The sequence below is a fragment of the Giraffa tippelskirchi genome, chromosome 2 (genome assembly GCF_054371585.1).
Source record: "Giraffa tippelskirchi isolate mGirTip1 chromosome 2, T2T-mGirTip1v1.2.pri, whole genome shotgun sequence".
Taxonomy (NCBI): domain Eukaryota; kingdom Metazoa; phylum Chordata; class Mammalia; order Artiodactyla; family Giraffidae; genus Giraffa; species Giraffa tippelskirchi.
In genome coordinates this window covers 102,764,439-102,782,828 of record NC_137276.1, presented here as the reverse complement: position 1 = coordinate 102,782,828, position 18,390 = coordinate 102,764,439, and the positions used below count along the sequence as shown (strand labels likewise).

General features: G+C 40.9%; 1 protein-coding gene across 5 annotated transcripts in view; it reads right to left on the bottom strand.

The window, feature by feature from the left end:
* Positions 1–18,390, bottom strand: part of CPNE4 (copine 4) — a 635,297-nt gene that overhangs the window by 471,414 nt on the left and 145,493 nt on the right. For all 5 annotated transcript variants that reach the window (XM_081569846.1, XM_081569842.1, XM_081569843.1 and 2 more), the window contains exon 2: positions 7,182–7,362. In XM_081569846.1, coding sequence (XP_081425972.1) covers positions 7,182–7,361 — 180 coding nt within the window. In that variant the 5' untranslated portion in view covers position 7,362. The remainder of the gene's footprint in view (positions 1–7,181; positions 7,363–18,390) is intronic.

The window sequence follows — 18,390 nt, the reverse complement described above, 5'->3', positions numbered from 1 at the left end:
CACACGGCATGGCTTTGTTTCATTGAGTTAGACAAGGCTGTGGTCCATGTGATCAGATTGGCTAGTTTTCTGTGATTATAGTTTCAGTGTGTCTGCCCTCTGAGGCCCTCTTGCAACACCTACGGTCTTACTTGGGTTTCTCGCACCTTGGACGTGGGGTATCTCTTCACGGCTGCTCCAGTAAAGTGCAGCCACTGCTCCTTACCTTGGACAAGGAGTATCTCCTTACTGCCACCCCTGCTGACCTTAAATGTGGAGTAGCTCCTCTCGGCCCCCTGTGCCCGCATAGCCGCCGCTCCTTGGACATGGAGTAACTCCTCTCGGCAGCCACTCCAGATCTTGGGAGCAGGGTAGCTCCTCTCGGCCGCTGACCTCGGCCTCAGACGCAGTGTAGCTCCTCTCAGCTGCCACCCCCTGGTGTTGGCCTTGGGGTAGCTCCTCTCGGCCACACTTCGCAGCCACCACGCTTCTGTGTGGTATCTGAAGGTAGTTATAATTATTGCAGTAGTACCTGAGCTGTAAATGTGGGCATAAGAGGGCCTTTTCTGGATGGAATGCTATTACAAAAAGCACAGGCCAGCAATCACAAGTAATAACAAAGAGATGTCAATCTCTAGGTATATCTTCTCCAAAAGAATTTTAGCTGTAAAAACAACATCCTATGAATATAACATGTTAACAAACTCCCTTTCCTCATCTCTCCATATACCCTAGTTCTTTACCACCCAAGGAGACTCTGAAATCACACCAGCTACTTATTTACCCTCAAATTAATTAAACTTAAGTAATTAAACTTTTCCATTCTTCAGTTATATACGCCACCTTTCAACTTCTCAGGAGCCACCTGTGATCAGCAACTACCTACTGGCCAGTACACATGCAGAACATTCCCTTCACTGTAGGAAGTTCTAGCGGATAGTGCTTATCTCCATGGAGTCTCTTTTACAAAACTTCAAAATTCTCTGAAACAGAAGTTCACCTTGTTTTTCTCTCTCTCACCCTGACACCCTCAACAATCTCTTCATTATACAAAGAAGTTCAGCCTCCCAGGTTTTTTCTTTTTTTCTTCACTTAGTTACCAGATTCCACATAACAAAGACACCCAGGATGCGCCTACAGCCAGCATGAATTATATTCTGCAAGCCTTTCTCTGAATTTTGAAGTTCTGCACCAAGAACAGAGATGTAAATCCAGTCTTGTTCCAAGGGACAGATACAGAAGAATGTGCATCAGTTATGCCCCAGGGCAATGTCCATATTTGCCAGCTTTCACTAAACATAGAAGGTAGTAGGTGTGTGGTTTAAATAGATTGTCAGGTGCTTCTCACTTTGAGCACAGGACCACGCACTGAACTCGCACCAAAAGGCAGGTGTTAGCACTAAATAAATATGTACTACTTCATGACTGAGTGCATGATTCTCTCACTTACTGAGAATTGTCAGGTCTATGTGCTAGTCAGTTCAGTTCAGTTCAGTCGCTCAGTCGTGTCTGACTCATCGCGACTTTGTGAACTTCAGCAAGCCAGGCCTCCCTGTCCATCACCAACTCCCAGAGTCCACCCAAACCCATGCCCATTGAGTCGGTGATGCCATCCAACCATCTCATCCTCTGTCGTCCACTTCTCCTCCTGCCCTCAATCTTTCCCAGCATCATAGTCTTTTCCAATGAGTCAGCTCTTTGCATGAGGTGGCCAAAGTATTGGAGTTACAGCTTTAACATCAGTCCTTCCAATGAACTGCCAGGACTGATCTCCCTTAGCATGGACTGGTTGAATATCCTTGCAGTCCAAGGGACTCTCAAGAGTCTTCTCCAACACCACAGTTCAAAAGCATCAATTTGTCCGCACTCAGCTTTCGTTATAGTCCAACTCTCACATCCATACATGACCACTGGAAAAAACCATAGAAAAACCCAAAGAAAGGCAATGACAAAGAATGATCGAACTACCGCACAATTGCACTCATCTCACATGCTAGTAAAGTAATGCTCAAAATTCTCCAAGCCAGGCTTCAGCAATACGTGAACCATGAAATTCCAGATGTTCAAGTTGGTTTTAGAAAAGGCAGAGGAACCAGAGATCAAATTGCCAACATCTGCTGGATCATTGAAAAAGAAAGAGAGTTCTAGAAAAACATCTATTTCTGCTTTATTGACTATGCCAAAGCTTTTGACTGTGTGCATCACAATAAACTGTGGAAAATTCTGAAAGAGATGGGAATACCAGACCATCTGACCTGTCTCTTGAGAAACCTGTAGGCAGGTCAGGAAGCAACAGTTAGAACTAAACATATAACAGCAGACTGGTTCCAAATAGGAAAAGGAGTACGTCAAGGCTGTATATTGTCACCCTACTTATTTAACTTATATGCAGAGTACATCATGAGAAACGCTGGGCTGGAAGAAACACAAGCTGGCATCAAGATTGCAGGGAAAAGTATCAATAACCTCAGATATGCAGATGACACCACCCTTATGGCAGAAAGCAAAGAAGAACTGAAGAGTCTCTTGATGAAAGTAAAAGAGGAGAGTAAAAAAGTTGGCTTAAAGCTTAACATTCAGAAAACTAAGATCATGGCATCTGTTCCCAACACTTCATGGGAAATAGATGGGGAAACAGTGGAAACAGTGTCAGACTTTATTTTATTGGGCTCCAAAATCACTGCAGATGGTGATTGCAGCCATGAAATTAAAAGATGCTTACTCCTTGGAAGGAAAGTTATGACCAACCTAGATAGCATATCTAAAAGCAGAGACATTACTTTGCCAACAAAGGTCCATCTAATCAAGGCTATGGTTTTTCCAGTAGCCATGTATGGATGTGAGATTTGGATGGTGAAGAAAGCTTAGCACCGAAGAATTGATGCTTTTGAACTGTGGTGTTGGAGAAGACTCTTGAGAGTCCGTTGGACTGCAAGAAGATCCAACCAGTCCATCCTAAAGGAGAGCAGTATCGGGTGTTCATCGGAAGGACTGATGTTGAAGCTGAAACTCCAATACTTTGGCCACCTCATGCAAAGAGTTGACTCATTGGAAAAGACCCTAATGCTGGGAAGGATTGGAGGCAGGAGGAGAAGTGGACGACAGAGGATGAGATGGCTGGATGGCATCATCGACTCGATGGACATGGGTTTGTGTAGACTCCGGGAGTTGGTGATGGACAGGAAGACCTGGCGTGTTGCGATTCATGGGGTTGCAAACAGTCGGACAAGACTGAGCGACTGAACTGAACTGAACTGACTAGAGGAACCTTTGTTGACAAAGTAATGTCTCTGATTTTTAATATGCTGTCTAGGTTGGTCATAACTTTTCTTCCAAGGAGTAAGCGTCTTTTAATTTCGTGGCTGCAATCACCATCTGCAGTGATTTGGAGCCGAAAAAATAAAGTCAGCCACTGTTTCCACTGTTTCCCCAGCTATTTCCCATGAAGTGATGGGACCAGATGCCATGATCTTAGGTTTCTGAATGTTGAGCTTTAAGCCAACTTTTTCACTCTCCTCTTTCACTTTCATCAAGCGGCTCTTTAGTTCTTCTGCACCTTCTGCCATAAGGTTGGTGTCATCTGCATATCTGAGGTTATTGATATTTCTCCCAGCTAGTCAGTTACCTCGGTATTTTCAAATGTGTTCCAGACTCTTTCTGCAACCTTGGCAACAGGCTTCCACCAGGGGTTGGTCACTGGAAGACACAGATGGGAGATCTGGGATGCCACTCCTTCCTCATATCCTTTTCTGGCAATGTTTCCAGCATGACCTGCATCTCCCCTACCTTTATGGCTCCCATTAGATAGGCCTTCCTTCCACAAATCCAGCCTCTGCTGGGTGATCCAGCTGGTACTAACATCTGTCCTTCTATCCCAGTGGTATGTCAGTAAATGCTCAACAACTAGTTCTCATGATGGGAAGTAAAGTTCTGATTTGAAATATTTGCCAGTATCTATGGTATAAATACTTACACCAGGCTTGCAAAATTCCTGAAGATTTAACAACTGACTCACAAGCCTCTATGAGCTAGCTTCAGCATATCACTGCTCTACCCTAAATCAACCAGCACCTCCCTATTGTCAATCTCTGGGTTTTCACACAGTGCCTACTTAGTTTCTCAACATTTCCAATGTTTTTGTTATTAGTTATTTGTGTTAAATCTTTTCTATTATTTACTTGGTGTGTGCTCTGTTTTCCCAACTATACCCTAAATGTACCCTCTTAAGACTAAAATTTATTAAAGAAGTGCTTCTCAAAAGTTCCAAAATATAACTCAGTCATGTCACTAAGCATGCTGGAAGTTCAGCTGACACTACTGTTAAAAAGTAAGAATTTAGAGATGAAGGAAGCAGTGAATTAGTTTACTGTGGCACAAGTTTCTGATTTCACTGTGCACTGGTAAGAAAATGTTTGCAAGTTGGTAGCTGTGTGCAAACACACTTCAAGTAACTATGTAGAAGAATGCTTTGGAAAAGCAATTTGGCAAATGCATCAAAAGCCCCCAAAATGTCCTATCCTGTTCCACTAGTTCCACTTTGACAGAATCTCTCATACGAAGTAATACAAAAGGAAGGGGAAAGTCTTATGCTCAAAGATGGATACTGCAGCATTATTTAAAATAGGGTAATTTTGAAAACAACTAAAAAGTGAAAAAAATAGGAAAATGATTAAATAAATCTACTTGGTGGCATATAATGCAGGCTTAAAAATTAAAATTATGAATATTATAGCAATATGGAAAAAACATATTCTGCTAGGTAATCAAATCACAAAAGAAAATTTTATGTGCATCATAAATGTCATATAAGAATATGAATGCTAGAAGGAAAACACTGAAAAGAAATATATACAAATAAACAAATGATGTAAAGGGAGTCTTAGGAGATGAAGTCTTTTCCTCTAATTTTCCACGAGTCTCTTTTTATTAATGTAGGTATTCCACTTAGTTTTGTTAGACAAAAAATAAAAGACAGGGAAGTCCACCAACAAAGTCAGGGAGAATATTTAGAAGAGGAAAAAGAGACATTACACATTAAGATTCCTGTAAATGCTATTTTATATTTACAATATAAGCCCTGAATAAGATGGAGGTTAAAGGAAGATCCCCAATTTGCCATCTGTCATTGATTTCCTCATGTGTTGTTGCCTTCTCACCTGCATTTCATCTGCTCACCAACTTCTATCAAACTATCCTTTCAGATAAGTACCTTTTATCACATATGTACAAGTAAGTAAACATACTACCTATGAGATCTTCTGAACCTTTTTCTTACTGTGGCGTGAAGACTTTGGCCCCGAGAGGAGCACCTGTCAGCTCCATGCAAACAGATAGAAAGAGGACTGAAGTCTGTCCTCAGGGATCCAAGCAAGGTATTTGTATACACTTGTTCTACTCAGCATGGATCCAAAACCCTCACCCAAATTCTACTGGGCATCTCGTTCCCTTAGAGACTATAATAATTGCTTCTGCAGCTGCACCCGCTATTCCTCCCTATCCCACATTTCACCTGAGACCAGATCTTTTTAAAATATTGCTAACAGTAGCCATGTATGGAAGTGAGAGTTAGACCATAAAGAAAGCTGAGCACCGAAGAATTGATGCTTTTGAACTGTGGTGTTGGAGAAGACTCTTGAGAGTCCCTTGGACTGCAAGGAGATCCAACCAGTCCATCTTAAAGGAGAATCAGTCCTAAATATTTATTACAAGGACTGATCCTGAAGCTGGAGCTCCAATACTTTGGCCACCTGATGGGAAGAGCTGACTCATTTGAAAAGACCCTGATGCTGGGAAAGATTGAAGGCAGGAGGAGAAGGGGATGACAGAGGATGAGATGGTTGTATGGCATCACCAACTCAACAGACATGAATTTGAGCAAGCTCTGGGAGTTGGTGATGAACAGGGAAGCCTGGCGTGCTGCAGTCCATGCGGTCACAGAGTTGGACATGACTGAGCGACTAAACTGAACTGAACTTAGACCAGGTACCTAGAACAAAGAAAACAATAACAAATCCCCCCAAACTGAAAAATCAGTCCTTCTCCAACTTGTTTCCATTTTAAATAAACAAACAAAACCCAACTGCAGAATTCGACATGCTGTATTGCCACACAAAATACCAAAGGCCACACCAATGGGCACTATAAGTATAAAACAGCAATTAAGAGCTCAGGCCCTGGAGCTTGACTGGAAAATATTAGCTATTCCACTTATAAACTGGATGAACCTGGGAAAATCCTTGATCTTTCTGTTTCCTCATAGGATTATTGTACAGATGAAATTAGTTGTTTTACATAAAGCACTTAGAATAGTGCCTGATACTTAATAAGCACCCAATAAAGTTTAGCTAATATTAAGTTCTTACTCCCCCCAAATAAGTGTGTGATGTGGCCCCAGTAAATCAGTCCCTGCTGCCCATCCCCAGGAGATACTATATCCACAATAAGCACACAAATTAATGGTAAATGTCAAAATATCCACAGTATTAAAACATCATGATATGGAAGCAACCTAAATGTCCATTGACAGATGAATGGCTAAAGAAGATATGGTACATATACACAGTGGAACACTACTCAGCCATAAGAAGAAAGGAATATCGCCATTTGTAGCAACATGGATGGACCTAGAGATTATCACACTAAGTGAAAAATTCAGATACCAAACAACAAATATCATGATATTGCTTATATGTGGAATCTAAAAAAATTATATAAATGAATTTACTTATAGAACAGAAACAGACTCACAGGCTTAGAGAATGAATTTATGGTTAGCAGAGGGGAAAGGATGGAGGGGAGGGATAGATTGGGAGTTTGGGATTAACATATACACACTGCTATATATAAAACAGATAATCAACAAGGACCTACTGCATAGCACAGGGACCTCTGCTCAGTATTTTACAATAACATAAATGGGAAACTAATTTGAAAAAGAATAGATACATATATATGTATAACTGAATCACTCTGTTCTACACCTGAAACTAATGCAACATTTTTAATCAAGTATACTCTAATATAATTTTAATTCAAATATATAAATAAATTTAAAAAATCATGATATGAGCAGCAATGTGATCATATTCATTTCTAGAATTTTCTGTCTCACCGAAATAAACCACCTGAAGACAGGAAATGCCAAAACATTTTCGAATCTCTCCTCCTGCCATGCTTCTCTCCATTTCACTGGACATGCCTACCTCGAACCATTGCCCGTGGGACTGCATCTTGAGGATGACACAGGGGTCTGGTTTGGAAAGGGCATCTCTGTCGGAAATGCCTTTGCATGCCACACGTAGCTCAACTTTCGTCAGGCAGGGGCTGTTAAAGATTCCCAGTGTATTGGCAGCTGACTCATAAATGTTGCTCATCTTCTTCATTCTGTTTTAGGCAAGAAAAAGAGGAAAAAATACATGCTAATCACTACAGTATTTGTCAAAGGAGAAAGTCTCTCAATCACCCTTCAGGAAAATGTTAAACACATACTTTTGAGTACTGAATATATTACTTATCTAGCAGGGCCAGAGTTCCAGTGAAACAAACAAACAAAACCAAAGAAATAGGTGCTAATGCACTTGGCTAAGAACACTATTTTCTTATATGATTTGCATACATTTGCATAGTAAAACTTTTACTAATGAATTAGTGCAGCAGACTGCAAACCTTAATCAGCTCTCTAATAAAAGCATGGCTTGTGTGAAATTTTACCTAGTTGTTAGTTCATCAATTTAACCACATTCCAAGATGTTAAGATTTCCCCCAAATCCAGCTTCTGTGTGATGGCACAGAGAAGGACAATTTTCCCTTCTCCAAACTCTGGCCCCCTTTCCGAAGATGTTTTCAGCAAACCAAATCCAAGAGAGACTCAGCATCTGATCTCCTGACTACAACACATAAGTACATTTTCATAAGCCCATTTCCCTTCCTTGTTCCTGCTGCCATGTCAGAAATGCAACTGTGACCATTTAGGGAGAGTATAAAGCCTAACCCATGGAAACAGCTGCCACAATTAATAACTGCAGTCCCCCTTCCTGTCTTCATATGGTCACCTTTCATTGACACTTTGCATGACCACAGCTCAGGATTACAGGGAACTCTGAGCCCAACAATAGTCTCCTCTTCTGAGAAGGGCTGGGCCTGTACAGACGTTGACAGATCCTTTCCAGGGTGAAATCAATATCCTTCCCATGAAATTCTGCTTCCCTGTAGATTCCTTATGAGAAACAACACTGGAGTCCCACAGCAGAATTTCTTCATATATAAATGAGAATAATTCTTCCCTCTTCCTTCCCTTTCTCCACAAATATTCAGTGAGTCCCCTTGGTATCTGGAACCACAGTAGGCTTGAGTATACTGTAACCTCTTACACATACGTGTACCCACACACCTGCACACACACACACACACACACACACACACACACACACACACACACACACACACACACACACACACACACACACCAGCTGGTCTCTCCCAACTTAGCAGCTAGCTCCATACCAAAGCCAATTTTTCCAATGTGACAATGCCTCTCCTTCATAGCAGATATCACCGGAATTTTCTCTCCAAATCCTGCATCACAAGGCTCTCTACTCTCCCTCCCTTGTACATTCCAAGTCTCTGTGCTGCACTGTGCTTAGTTGCTCAGTTGTGTCCAACTCCTTGTGACTCCACAAACTGTACCCACCAGGCTCCTCTGCCCATGGGGATTCTCCAAGTAAGAATACTGGAGTGGATAGCCATGCCCTCCTCCAGGGGATCTTTCCAATCCAAGCATCAAACCCAGGTCTCCTCCATTGCAGGCAGAGTCTTTACCATCTAAGCCACCAAGGAAGCCCAAGAATGCTGGAGTAGGTAGACTATCCCTTCTCCAGGGGATGTTCCTGACCCAGGAATCAAACTGGGATCTCCTGCATTGTAGGCAGATTCTTTACCAGCTGAGCTACCAGGGAAGCCCTCCAAGTCTCTAGTCCCCTGTTTTATTTAATTATTGTGAACATATGATTTTTCCCATATATGCTGAAGGGAAGTTTAACTGAATCCCAAAAAGTTATGTCCTAGAACAGAAATGGGCAAACTATGGCCTGTGTGCCCAATCTGTCTTGACACCTGCTTTGATACATAAAGTTTTGTTGGAACACAGGCCTCATCATGCATTTACATAGTGTATGTGGATACCTTAATAGATGGCAGCTCAGAGTACTTTCAACAGAGGCTGCATGGCCTGCAAAGCCTGAAATACCTACTCTCTGACCCTCCCAACTGGAAATGTTTCCCAATCTCTGCTCTAAAATATCAGGTAAGGGGAGTTTGCAGTTGGGAAGAGTTGGGATTCTGTTTCAATATGTGCTATGGGATTAGTTTGAGGGTAAGAGTTGCTCTATCCTCCATCATACTGAAAATTAATAGGGAATTTGGGGCATTTGTTTTTTATATATGAGGAAATCCAAGCTCAGAGGGGACTGGGTACCTTGACTGTATCACACAGTTATTCTAACAGCAGAGCTAAGACTGGAATGCCAGTTTTCTATCTCTTAACCCACACTATTATTTATCATATGTAAAATGGTTGACTGGAGAATTGTGTGAATCTACCAAGCAATAGTGAATACGACAATATCCTTGACTTATTTCAACTTCCATACAGAATCATTCTATATTTAAATAAATTTTATTCATTTATAGAAAATGCACAAATCATAAATGCACAGCTTAGTAAATGATGGTTCCTCTATGTTAACAGACTGTGAGCAGACTAATTATTAGAGCAACATAGAAGGCAGAGCATATATGAACTTTGATTTATAAAAAGGCACACAGAGGAAAAATGGACAAGTATGAGGATGGCTTTATATCAGACAGTATTGGAAAAAAAATTTTAACTATGAACTTTTTGATAAGAACAGCTTATCCTTCATGAATTCTGCTTTCCCAAAGCATTAACTGGCTCCTTGTATCCACACTGCTCTTCTGAATTCTGAGTGGCCTCTTCTATCTCTGGGAGGCATTGCTACCTAAGGGCCCTATCCTTACAGACTCATAGCCATGTCCATCCCCTCCATCCCTCCCCCTGCTTTTTCTTCAACACTAATTTTTTTAGAGCTGTTTTAGGTTCATAGCAAAATTGAGAGGAAGGTTCAGGGATATCCCATATGCCACCTTTTCATCTCCATTATGTTGGTGTTGGTGATGGACAGGGAAGCCTGACATGCTGCAGTCCCTGGAGTCACAAAGAGTTGGACACAACTGAGCGAATGAACTGAACTGATGTTTGTCACAATCAGTGAACCTCCACTGACACATCATAGTCACCCAAAGTCCACAGTTCACATCAGGGTTAATTCTTGGGGTTGCACGTTCCATGAGTTTGGACAAATGTATAATAATGTGAACACCCATTATAGTACCATACCGAGCAGTTTCACCACCCTAACAATCCTCCGTGCTCTACTTATTCATACCTCCTAACTCCTGGCAACCACTGATTCTTTTTACTGTCTCCACAGATTTGCCTTTTCCAGAATGTCACAAAGATGGGAATCTTTTCAGTCTGGCTTCTTTCATCCAGGACTCCTCTCTATATAAAACAAGTGTGGTTATAGAATGGGACACCTATTCTAAGGCTATGTCTTAATTGTGGGATGTGATGGAAAAAAGATTGTCAAGAAGACACATAGTTCCTTCAGGATCAAATCCTGGCTCCTTCATCCACTACGTAAACTTGAACAGGATTCTTAACCTCTCTTGTAGTGATACCTACCTTGAAGCTGATATGAAGGGCAGATGAAATAATACATGTAAAGTGATTAGCACGATACCAAGTATACATTGAAAGTGAAAGTCGCTCAGTTGTGTCCAGCTCTTTGCGACCCCATGGAGTGTAGTCCATGGAATTCTTTAGGCCAGAATACTGGAGTGGGTAGCCTTTCCCTTCTCCAGGGGATCTTCCCAACCTCATGGGTCAAACCAAGGTCTCCTGCATTGCAGACAGATTATTTGCCAGCTGAGCCACAAGGGAAGTCCAAGAATACTGGAGTGAATAGCCTATCCCTTCTCCAGCAGATCGTCCCAACCCAGGAATTAAACAGGGGTCTCCTGCATCACAGGCAGATTCTTTACCAACTGAGCTATCAGGGAAGCCCAAGTATACAGTAGGTGCTCCAAAAGTGGAGCTATTATTATTGTAATTTGACTGCCCTCAAGATTAAATCACTCATTCTCCCACTGCCAACTGGAACTCTCTCAGATTTTCTGCTATTACTCTAGGCTCAAGCTTCTACTTGACCCCTTAAATTCATTCTGTCTTTTCAGCCCACAGTCTGGGCATAACACTTTCCACCTAAGAGCCAGAGCTACCTCTCAAATCAGTGGTTTGTCTGAGGATTCATATACATTGATTAGCTGATAACTCTCACACGTTTTGAAGGCAGATATAAAACATGTGACAATCTGATCACATAGGCCAAAAGCTGTCTAAAATAATTTAAAACTATTAGGAAAGCTTCTTTTATGCCATAATCATGAATGACATCCTAAGCTGTAAGTGTATGTAGTATTCTGAGCTATTAGTTGGTAGTAAATTTAAATTGTTGATAAATGAATAAAAAAATGAACAGGAGGCACATGTTTAGAGACTTTCTTTTAACCAATTGGGTATATGATCCAAAAACTTTTTAATGAATCATTCTTTTAGGCAATGGCAAAGATTTGGAGGATTTAGAGCTTGGAAAATAGACAATGAAATAATCATTCAAGAAAAATCAATCTAGTGCCAATACAATGGTTGAACTAGAGGAGAAAAGAAAACTTATGACTGTGTAAGGCTGTATAAGGTCATTATTTATTACTCCTTTTCTCATTGATTTCCCCCTTCTTCTTTTGTTCAGGGACCTAAGAGATTGATCTCCACTGAATAACAGACCACTGATGGCTAGCTTCCTGTTGCTATGGTCTGAATGTGCCCCGCCCCCAAATTCCAAGGTTGAAATCCTAATCCCTGAAGGTGGTGAGATTAGAAGGTGGAGCCTCAAGAGGGTGGAACCCTCATGAATGACATTAGTGCTCTTATAAAAGAGACCCACAGAACTCCCCAGGCCCTTCTGCCATGTGCAAACACAGTGGGAAGAGAGCCCTCATCCAACCATGATGGCACTCTGATCATGGGATGTCTAGCCACCAGAAATGTGAGCCAAACCCCGACATGACCCAGTCTTGTAGGGTAACTCCATTTCCAAGGCTCTCACAATGCTTTGGGAATACAGGTTCTTTCTTTGGCTCCTTCAGGCTTACAGTTATGCTAGAGTTGGTGAACCATAACCCCTCAGGTTTGGTCCCAATCACCCATGAGCTGAGAGCAATTGGTCAAGTCTCCAGAAAAAGGGCAGCTGTGAGCCATTAGCAGCAAACACTCACATCTATTGGGCACTGGAGGATAGATGCACTACCTTGATAAAGGGAAACTGGGCAGAGCATCAGCAGGGTCTATTTTACCACAGTGGTTAGTCTCCTTTTGGAGAAGGAAATGGCAACCCACTCCAGTATTCTTGCCTGGAGAATCCCAGGGACAGAGGACCCTGGTAGGCTGCTGTCTGTGGGGTTGCTCAGTCGGACACAACTGATGCAACTTAGCAGCAGCAGCAGTAGTCTACTTTAGGTCAGGGACTACTTTTTATACTTTATTATATCCCTAATAGTGTTCACCTTGATAATATTTACACACTGATGATGAAACCACTATAGACCCTCACTTTCGGGGCATGGGATATAGGACATACCCATGTACAAGTGAAAGCCATACCTAGATGGAGATATTGGAGATCATGAGTTCCTCTGGCTGCCCAGAGGTAGCAGGAGTCCTGACCTTGACTTTGGAGGTGGTATACAGGCCAGTGAAGTCAGACTGTTGGCCTTGGCCCAGCTGAAGCTTATGGTTGAAAGGTGATCACAAAATACGGCTCTGTCAACCAATGATCAGCTACCTCCAGCCCCAGATAAGTGAAGTAAACAAGTAATTTCACACTCTGTTAGAGGACAGGATTAATATGGCCAGATTATCAATACATTTTCCATGGCCTATGTAAATCCATTTGTTGCCTTCCTTACAATACTCTGGTTTTACAGAGACTAATGTCTGCTGAGAATTATTTTGATGAAAGCTGACTTTTGGCTAATTTTAGAAGCAAATTATAGTTGTCCTTTCAATTGGAAAACATAAGTTATTAAAAAAAAAAAAACAAAACCTCTTCAGCATATATACACTCTTTTAATAGGACAAACTGATCCTGAAACTTAATTAGTTTCTGAATGAGCTGCAAACAGCACCAAGACAATAGAGAGCCCAAGAGAGAAGAGAATCAGCTTCAGTTCACAGGGGAACCAGTTGAGCAGAGCTTGTCTTAGAGCTGTGTTAAGATTAAGTGCATAATCTCTGTTCTGCTTACACTGGCATTATCTAGCCTTTTTAAATGTTGCAGCAGAATGCTACTATGCTGGATGTCTCTATCACACAACCTTGCATCTCAGTGCAAGAAATATGATGGGGAATCTACTATGTGCCTGTTGCTGCAGTGGATCCAGAGGCCCCAAGCATCATTCACTCAGCTGAGGAGAAAGCAGGTATTATTCCCTCGATTTGTGAATTTATTTCCTATTCAACCTATTTGTAGATTAAAAGTAACTCTACCCATAGGCAGCAAGTGTGATGATGGATACTGAGATAGCCCATCCCCTACATATTCATATGCTGGAGCCTCTTCTCAGGCTATGCATGATCATGGGTCACTTGGAAAGCTTGTTAAGACATAGTTCCTGCTTCAAGAGTCTGGAGTGGGGGGCCTGAGACTGTTCCCAGATGTCACTGACCCCGCTGCCTATGGACCACACTTGAGTGGCAAGATTGCTGAGTACAAACCAACCATTTATAAAACAAGGCAAACTGCCATTGAGGTTGTTCATCTGAAGACCAGACACTTATGTATGAGATGCCAATAGTCCCAACCTTTTTGGTACAGGGGACTGGTTTCATGAAAGACAATTTTTCCATGGACCTGGTGGAGATGGTTTCAGGATAATTCAAGTACGGTAGAATTTATGTTCCTATGGGAATCTAATGGCACCACTGATCCGACAGGAGGCAGAACTCAGGCAGTAATGTGAGTGATGGGGAGCAGCTGTAAATACAGATGAAGCTTCACTCTCTGAAGTGCTACTAACCTCTTGCTACATGGCCTGATTCCTAACAGACCACAGACCATTACTGGGTACTGGTCCATGGCCAGGGAATTGGGTAACTCTGATATAGAGGACGAGAGTATGGATCCAGAATCAGAATATTTGATGCTAACCCAAGTTCTGCTACTCCCTGTGTATGACTTTGGCCAAGTTAATTAACTCCTCTGTACGTCAGTTTTAACATCTGTGGAATGAAAATAATGATAGCTCCTGCCTTGTAGAGCTGTCCTAAATTAAATGAATTAATCCTCATACTGTCTTCAGAACCGGACATAGAACAACAGACTGGTTCCAAATTGGGAAAGCAGTATGTCAAGGCTTCATACTGTCACACTGCTTATTTAACTTATATGCAGAGTACATCATGTGAAATGCTGGGCTGGATGCAGCACAAGTTGGAATCAAGATTACCAAGAGAAATATCAATAACCTCAAATATGCAGATGACACCACCTTTACAGCAGAAAGTGAAGAGGAACTAAGGAGCCTTTTGATGAAAGTGAAAGAGGAGAGTGAAAAAGCTGGCTTAAAACTCAACATTCAAAAAAGTAAGATCATGGCATCTGGTCCCATCACTTCATGGCAAATAGATGGGGAATCAGTGGAAACAGCGACAGACTTTATTTTCTTGGGCTCCAAAATCACTGCAGATGGTAATTGCAGTCATGAAATTAAAAGACACTTGCTCCTTGGAAGAAAAGCTATGATGAACCTAGACAGCATATTAAAAAGAAGAGACATCATTTGACCAACAAAGGTCCATGTGTCAAAGCTGTGATTTTTTCAGTAGTCATGTATGAATGTGAGAGTTGGACCACAAAGAAGGCTGTGTTTCCAAGAATTGATGCTTTTGAACTGTGGTGTTGGAGAAGATTCCTGAGAGTCCCTTGGATGGCAAGGAGATCAAACCAGTCAATCATAAAGGAAATAAATCCTGAATATTAATTGGAGGGACTGAGGCTGAGGCTGAGGCTCTAATAGTTTGGCCACCTGATGTGAACAGCTACTCACTGGAAAAGATCCTGATCCTGGGTAAGACTGGAGGCAGGAAGAGGAAAGGATGACAGAGGATGAGATGGTTAGATGGCATCACCAACTCAATGGACATGAGTTTGAGCAAGCTCCAGGAGATGGTGAAGGACAGGGAAGCCTGGTGTGCTGCAATCCATAGGGTTGCAAAGAGTTGGACAGGACTGAGTGACTGAACAACAACTACTACATTGTTGATGGGAACATAAATTGGTGTAGCCACTATGCAGAACAGTATGAAGGTTCTCCATAAAACTAAAAATAGATCTGCCATATGATCCAGCAATCCCACTCCTGGCATGTTTCTGGACAAAACAATAATTCAAAAAATACATACATCCTTATGTTCATAGCAGCACCATTAACAATAGCCAAGATGTGGAAACCCAGCAGCAGACGAATGGATGAAGAAGATGTGACACACACACACAAAATAACGGAATACTACTCAACCATAAAAAGGAATGAATAAATGCCATTTTCAGCAACATGGATGGACCTAGAGATGATCATACTAAATTAAGTCAGACAAAGAAAAATACTACATGTATCAATTGTATGTGAACTCTAAAATATGACACAAATTAACTTACTTGCAAAACAGAAACAGACTCAGAGATTGAGAACAGACTTGTAGTTACCAAGGGGGCACTGGGGGAGGGACGGATTGAGAGTTTGGGATTAGCAGATGCAAAGTATTACATATAGAATGGATGAACAAGGTTCTACCGCATAGCACAAGGAACTCTAGTCAATATTCTGTGATAAACCATAATGGAAAAAATATGAAAAAGAATGTATATATGTATAACTGAATCACTCTACTATATAGTAGAAATTAAGATAACATTATAAATCAACTATATTTCAATTTAAAAAAAAATTTTTAAAGAAGACTCTCAATAAAAGTGGCAACTGGAGAATTACACTGCACAACACTTCCTCAAACGTTCCTGACTTGTCTGGTTTTCCTAAGTGTCACACTGCTATGCTCCTCCCTCTTTCTGGCTATCCTCTCAGCTTCCAGGACCATTCTCTCTCAGTCCTCAAAACTTTTAGATTCCTTATTATTTTTCCTTCATAGAGAGCTCTTTACTTTACAAATTAATCTGCCCTCTAGGTTCCTTTCCTCTCACAACTTTAATCATGCTCAGGCCCCCTTGGCTCCTGCTTTCACTGCATAAACACTGAATTTTCCCACGAGAGCTGAAAAGAGAGAAAAGCTGGGAACATTTATACTTTTTGTTTTCATGAAGCCTATAATGTTCTATAAATCTCTTTTTAAAATAGCTTGTTTTCCTAACCACTAATACTAACAACACTAATAACAAACTGCGCAGTGTTTCACAAAGTTCTTGAGAAAATCTCTTGAGATAAGTATTGTCAATCTCACTTTGTAGATGTAAAAATAAGGCTCATGGTGGTGAAGTCACAGCTGCTAAGTGACAGAGTTAGGAGTTAAGCCTGGGTGTAATGGACTCCACAATCTGTATTTCTGATCATTTCTTATAAAATGATTTATAGTCTTAATTAGCTTAACAATCATTTTCCTTCTAGATTATGCAAAGGCAAACTTCAAACTTGGTCCAATTTTAATAAATCTCTAAAGTGTACTGTGTACATTAATGACCTTTTGCTCCAGCAACCTTGAAAAATTCACTTTTCTTTTCTCCCCTTATTCTCAAGGCAGCCCAAGTCATTTTGGAACTCTTTAACAGTAGCCTTATCAAGAGGTTGAGGGTCTGGGAACTCAGTAACCTCATGATTTAATTGATGGGTTACAGATGGTGGGGCTACAACATCAGCAAACCTGGAAATAAAACCACACGAACCTCAAAAGGCCATGATGCTAACGAATAAGATTCAAAATTGACAACATGTGGATTTGAATGTTTTTCTTGAAATATACTATGCCAAATCACACAAGTGCAGTAAGTTATTATTTCAGAAATTTCCTGACTTTCTAATTTGAGACAACCAAGAAACCAAAAGAAAAAAATCCAGCAGAGATCCTATTTCCTGAAAAAGAGCTTTGTTGGTTAAATATACATGAGGAATCAGATATATCAATGTTCTAGGAACTTCCGGGCTCACAGTTGTGTCTCTGACAATGAGTCATACAGATGAGATTTTTCTAGAAAGCAATTATGTCCATTGCATCACATTCATATTAATTTTATAGCACTCAAATGTCACCTAGTTTTAGGAGAACTGGATAGACAAATTTAATTGGATGATTATAAAGGCTGACAGAAAGTTTTAAAAGGGACACATGAACAAAATGTTAAAGGAAATTGTATGAATAGCTGTCTCTTCCCTTCGACAGCCCTTCCTTTTCCTACCACACCAAAGGCAACTATAACTCCTGAATAAAAGAGAAAAAGCAAACTTAGATGATGTTTTTTTATTTTGGTACTGAAATAATTTCCTCCTGTTTCTCAGGCAACTAAATTTAGCCAATAGAAAAATCAAATCCCAGTCTTCTTTTGTTCAGTTATTTTCCTTTTTAATATTATCACAGGGTGGATTCTTCTACTAATGTCATGTTAACAGGAAGCTGGAGGCTCACATAATGGATTGTGTGTTTCTAGTCTCATATATGTGGCTAAATTTAAAAGCAAAAAGGAGCAACATTATTTTTTATGTTCACCAAGAGAAACTATAGACAGTATAAGAAGCCATAAGCAAATTTCCTTGAAAAAGCATCATAATAGATCTACTGATGGTTCTTGTTCTACTCCTACACCTCATTTAAGACTTGCTTCTAATGGCTGAGTAATATTCCATTGTGTATATGTACCACAGCTTCCTTATCCATTCGTCTGCTGATGGACATCTAGGTTGCTTCCATGTCCTGGCTATTGTAAACAGTGCTGCGATGAACATTGGGGTACACGTGTCTCTTTCAATTCTGGGACGTTCTGGGAGAGTAGCATTGAAACATATATATTATCATATGTGAAACAGAACACCATTCCATGTTCGATGCATGAGACAAATGCTCAGGGCCGGGGCAATGGGATGACCCAGAGGGATGGGATGGGGAGGGAGGTGGGTGGGGGGTCCAGGAAGGGGAACACATGTAAACCCATGGCTGATTCATGTCAATGTATGGCAAAAACTATTACAATATTGTAAAGTAATTAGCCC